The sequence below is a fragment of the Magnolia sinica genome, chromosome 3 (assembly GCF_029962835.1).
Source record: "Magnolia sinica isolate HGM2019 chromosome 3, MsV1, whole genome shotgun sequence".
Taxonomy (NCBI): domain Eukaryota; kingdom Viridiplantae; phylum Streptophyta; class Magnoliopsida; order Magnoliales; family Magnoliaceae; genus Magnolia; species Magnolia sinica.
This window is the reverse complement of record NC_080575.1, coordinates 124,697,352-124,702,604: the sequence shown is the minus strand read 5'-3', so window position 1 is coordinate 124,702,604 and position 5,253 is coordinate 124,697,352. Positions and strand designations below refer to the sequence as shown.

At 46.6% G+C, this 5,253-nt stretch overlaps 1 protein-coding gene and 1 pseudogene across 1 annotated transcript; one reads left to right on the top strand and one right to left on the bottom strand.

Moving 5' to 3' along the window:
• The first annotated feature begins 626 nt into the window (after window positions 1-626).
• Window positions 627-3,436, top strand: LOC131241151 (pentatricopeptide repeat-containing protein At2g33760). The gene has a single exon (XM_058239847.1). The coding sequence runs from the start codon at window positions 682-684 to the stop codon at window positions 2,452-2,454; it is 1,773 nt and encodes a 590-aa protein (XP_058095830.1). The 5' UTR covers window positions 627-681; the 3' UTR covers window positions 2,455-3,436.
• Window positions 3,437-3,823: 387 nt separating this feature from the next.
• LOC131241152 (acidic endochitinase-like) lies at window positions 3,824-4,866 on the bottom strand (annotated as a pseudogene).
• Window positions 4,867-5,253: the final 387 nt, after the last annotated feature.

The following is a 5,253-nucleotide window of genomic DNA, read 5'->3' as shown; positions in this document are numbered from 1 at the left end:
AATGTTCAAATGAACCACACCACATGCAAATTTTGAATTGAATTTCTACTGTTGATCATTTCTTCGGGCCACAGAAGTTTTGGATCAAGCTTATAATTGTGTTTTCTATTAATCCATGTCTGTATGATCTTATGAACAGGTTTGATAACAAACAAACATCACTGTTGAGCCAACTATGGTTTCAACGGTGGAAATCATTATCCCCACCGTTTCTCGTGGTATGATCCACTTGATCTTTTGATATGCTTCAATTTGGGGCTCAACCCCTTAAATTAGATGGAAAAACGGATGGACGGCGTGGATATACTACATACTTCAATGTCGGCTCAACTGAGTTTAAAATATACATATAGTGCGTGCTTTCTTCATTGGACCGACTATTTTTAGAAGAAGACAAAATGCTGATAAGGAAGGGGCCCTCAGAAAATGGATTTTTTGTCTTTCTTTACTAGAAACGGAGTGAGGAAAGGGGGTGAAAGAAATGGCATTGAAAGCAACACAGTGAAAAAGGAGGGGTATTTTCGTCCTCAAATTGGGTCTTCGCACGTGCAGGTCTAAGTTGGTATGTTAAGTTCGGTTCGTTCCATAAAAATCACTGGATAAAAGGTGGGGTCCATAGTCGTAAATTCCTCTTAGATTTGAAAAGAACCAAAATTCTCCCTCCTTGATGGACTTCTTTCAATGGAAGTGCCTGAAGCACACCGAACAATCTGTTTCTCTTCTTCTTCACATTCCCCAACCTACCAAGCTCTCTTACAAGCTGGGCCCCACCTCCGTCCCCTCAAGCAAGTCCACGCCCGCATGATCGTATCCGGCCTCCACCGTAGCCGGGCCCTCATTACCAAACTCCTCGCCCTAACCTGCACTGCCGGCTCCATCGGCTACTCTCGCCTCCTCCTTTTCTCCGTCCCGAATCCCGACTCGTTCCTTTTCAATTCCCTCATCAAAGCCTCTTCCAAATCAGGCTTCTCCTCGGACGCCATCTTCTTCTACCAACGCATGCTCCTCACCCAGCTCGGTCCTTCTAATTTCACGTTCACGTCCGTCGTCAAGGCGTGCGCCGACCTGTCGGCTCTGGAAATTGGCAGGGTCGTGCATTCGCACTCGTTGGCTTGTGGGTTCGACTCAGATTGCTTCGTTCAAGCCGCTTTCATTTCTTTATATGCAAAATCCGGTGATTTGGGGACTGCACGGAAGGTGTTCGATAGAATGCCTGAAAGGACGATCGTAGCTTGGAATGCAATGATTTCAGGTTACGAGCAAAACGGGCTTGGTAAGGAAGCTGTGGAGCTGTTTTATCAGATGCGGGATGCGGGGATCAAACCCGATTCGGCCACGCTGGTGAGCCTGCTATCTGCTTGTTCTCACTTGGGTCACCTTAGTTTAGGCCAATGGGTGAATGATTATATCGTTGATCATGGTTTGGATGTTAATGTAATTCTAGGTACTTCTTTGATAAACATGTATTCTAGATGTGGGAACGTGTCCAAAGCGCGAGAGACTTTTGATGGAATGATTGAGAGGAATGTCATCGCTTGGACGGCCATGATTTCTGGATATGGAATGCATGGCTTTGGAGATGAAGCTGTTGAGCTCTTTCATCGGATGAGAGCTGCTGGACCGCGGCCGAATGACATCACATTCGTCGCAGTCCTATCTGCGTGTGCCCATGCAGGACTGGTGAGGGAAGGGTGCGAGGCATTTGCATGTATGGAGCAAGACTATGGGTTGCTGCCGAGAGTGGAGCATCATGTTTGCATGGTCGATATGTTTGGCCGTGCTGGATTTCTCGATGAAGCAATTCAATTCATCAGAAAATCGATATGTGGAGAGCCAGCAGCGGCTGTATGGACTGCAATGCTTGGGGCATGCAAGATGCATAAGGATTTCGATCTTGGAGTGGAAGTCGCTGAACGTCTTCAATCGATAGAGCCTGAGAATCCTGGCCATTATGTGTTGCTTTCAAACATATTTGCATTGGCCGGTAGGATGGATCAGGTCGAAATGGTTAGAAACATGATGATACGCAAAGGATTGAAGAAGCAAGTTGGGTACAGCTTGATAGAGATTGATCATGTGGCCCATATGTTTCGCATGGGTGATATATCACATCCGCAAACGGAAGAGATCTACGGTTACCTGGAGGAGTTGGTTTCGAGGATGAGAGAAGCGGGATACGTCCCTGAAACAGAGTCTGTGATGCATGATTTGGAGGAAGAGGAGAGAGAATTCGCACTCAGATTCCACAGCGAGAAGCTGGCAATAGCATTTGGCCTGATGAACACTGGCGGTGGGACCTTGATCAGGATCGTTAAGAACCTCCGGATGTGTAGCGATTGCCATTTGGCAATTAAGTTCATCTCCATCGTTGCATGTAGAGAGATCATCGTCAGAGACAAGCATCGTTTCCACCATTTCAAAGAGGGTTCCTGTTCTTGCCAAGATTACTGGTGATGCCTCCATTTTCTGACAATTGACTAGGTTCAATTCGTCAAGATAAATGGGGCCCACAGATGACAGATGATCATTTCTTCCATGGAGCTTGGATTTTATTCAGTCCCCTACCATTGATCATGTCCACAAATTCCCATGGACCATTCAAATGGTGATTGATTGGACCGAAAGGGCATGCTGTTGGTATGTTTCATGCCCCAGCTGCAGCTATGGTTGGATGGGAAGCTGATGCACGGACACTACTTCGTTCCTCCGGTGTTACAAAGTGAGTTGGGAATATACAGTCTGCAATGATGAGTTCTGCTATGCCCACATGACATTCCAATCTGATGTGCATCTGTGATGCCCGAGCGGTGCATATGGTGGGGTCCACAACGTAGATGGCCTGGCCCAAAAATCAGACCAGCCCACTCATCAGGTAGGCAAATACACAGCTGCTCATTGCAGACCGTTGGCAACTTTTCTGAAACCGTCCATTGTTTATGGATTTGTGGCCACCTTATGAGGTGACCAACCTGAATAAGGACTGGGTCATCAACAAGGTCTGCATGTGTGGAGCATCTGAGCTCTGCAATGGATGGGGTCCACCGCGAATGTGGTCTGGTCCAATAATCATGCAAGAAAATACGCGAATGCTGACTGTGGACCGCTGGCAACTTTCTTTGAGAGCTTCCACATGTGGCTACTGCTAAGTTGGCTATACTGATTATCACTTATCAGCCATGTCACCATGTCATCTAACCGGGCTAGGTCTAGCCAACCCAGTTGCCACCTTATATTCCTGGTTCTAAAACTCATCCAGTAGACTCTGAACCAGGCCTGGCATGATCAATCTGCTCTTGGACTCAGGTCATTTTAGCTGGATCCCGCTTGGCCAGAGCTCGTATGTACATGCTTCCATTCTACAAAAATACTATATTCAAAGCATGCGTCTTGCATCTAGACAATTGGTTTCATTTTTCTAAATATCTATTTCTTTCTACATGTGTGGCCCACTTGTTCAACTGATGGATTACGAGACCGTTCATACAGGGAATAGGGATTTGATCAAATTTTGGGCTGGGCTCTAGGCCATGATGAGCTTGGCCCTTGGGACATATACTATCAGGTGGGCCAGGACTAGTCCAAACCCGGGCAGTTGCCAACCCTACTCAGACCTTCACTGAGTCGACCCGAAACTCAGTTAATTAACTGACTTTTATACTGCGTGGACTGGCTTTCCACACACAGACTTGAAGTTTTCAATTGCAGTTGACCACAGTTTTATGCTATACACTTGTAGCACGTAAGAAAGATCTGGACTGTTCATCAGGTGAGCCATGGATTAATTATTTTCATCTATATATGATTTCATGATGAAAGAGTACATAGCATGGGAAGCATGGAAGTTATGTTCATGAAGCCATGTAAGAGTACATGTACATTAGACATGGCTCTTGATGGAGGAACTGTATCCTGTGAGATCATCATAGTACTTGGACCACAGCATGACCCCACCATACTTGCTAGATCCTTTAATGGCTGGGAGGACTTGAGAAGTGAGTGCATCCCGGGGGATGAAGCCGCTACCAGCCGCCTGGGGTGCAGCCGGTAGCCCTAGGAAGATCTTGGTGGTGGGGATTGCCGACGTCCATTGCTTCCATGCATCTTGGAGGTTGCCAACATTCCCTGTGGTGTACTGGCAAGGAGGGTTGTTATAGAACTGGACCCACACATAGTCGAAGAGGCCTGTCTTGAGGGCCCCACCAACCCATGCATCAGGGAACGTGCATTGTGGGGCTGCTGTTAGGTACACCTTCTTTCCCTGCTTGCTATACCCTGAGAGATACCTGGCAAGCTCATCCCAGTGTTGGTTTGTGCTGCCTTCAATGTCGAAGTCGATGCCATCCAAGATGGCATCACCAAGCCAGCGGGAAGAAGAATCCCCCCCCCCCCCCCCCCGGAGGAAGTTATTCCACAGGTACCTTGCTACTTGCCTGGCATCCTCAGAGGAGACCAGGTAGTAGCTCCCTGCACAGCCTCCGATTGAAAGCATCACATTAATGCCCTGCCTCTGGCAAGCTCTAATGTCATTGCTCAAGCTAGTACAGCCGTTGGAATATGGGTCACAATGGCCTGCAAGGTTGATCATTGGAGTCTGACCATTGCCGAATGTGGGGAGAAAAGCTATGTTCACAAATGCATAGTTGCCCTTCCCACGTCTCTGCTAAGGTGCCCTCATTCCCATTCTGACCCCAATAGATAGTGATCCCTCCCGCATGTGATTTCCAAACAAATGCAAAAACCAGCACGAAAAACAGTAGTGGCAACACTGGGGTGTGTCCTGCCATGCTTTATCTACCAAGCTTGGCTGAGTTGAGTTGTTTCTCTGCTTCACAATGCTAATGGAGCATATCTCTTATAGGAGAAGGCTGGCAACCGTAAGATAGCTACTGCTTCCCTTTTGCTTGTTTTTATGCGTCACGGAAGAATGCAAATCATGCGTGGCTTGGGGGCCACTCAAACCTGCTTTTTTTTAAAAAAAAAAAAAAATCTTTTTCTGTGGAGTTGTTTCATTTGAGCATCGACGGCATCTTGATATGTTAATCCAATTTTCCCCTCCTTCCGTTCCATTTTTATATAAGTATTCGAGTGTTTTTCTCCCATGTCCATTTGCCCATGACTTACTACTGCTATTCCAACTTCTAATGCGTGTGTTTTCGCTATTAAATTGGCATATATAGAAACTAAAGCATTAAAAGTCAAGGATTTGGTGTGTCTTATGCGCAGAAGCTATGGTTTTATAATTATCTGCCCGTA

What these genes read in the sequence shown, in the direction of transcription:
- LOC131241151 (XM_058239847.1), top strand. Translation starts at nt 682, where the DNA reads ATGGAAGTGCCTGAAGCACACCGAACAATCTGTTTCTCTTCTTCTTCA.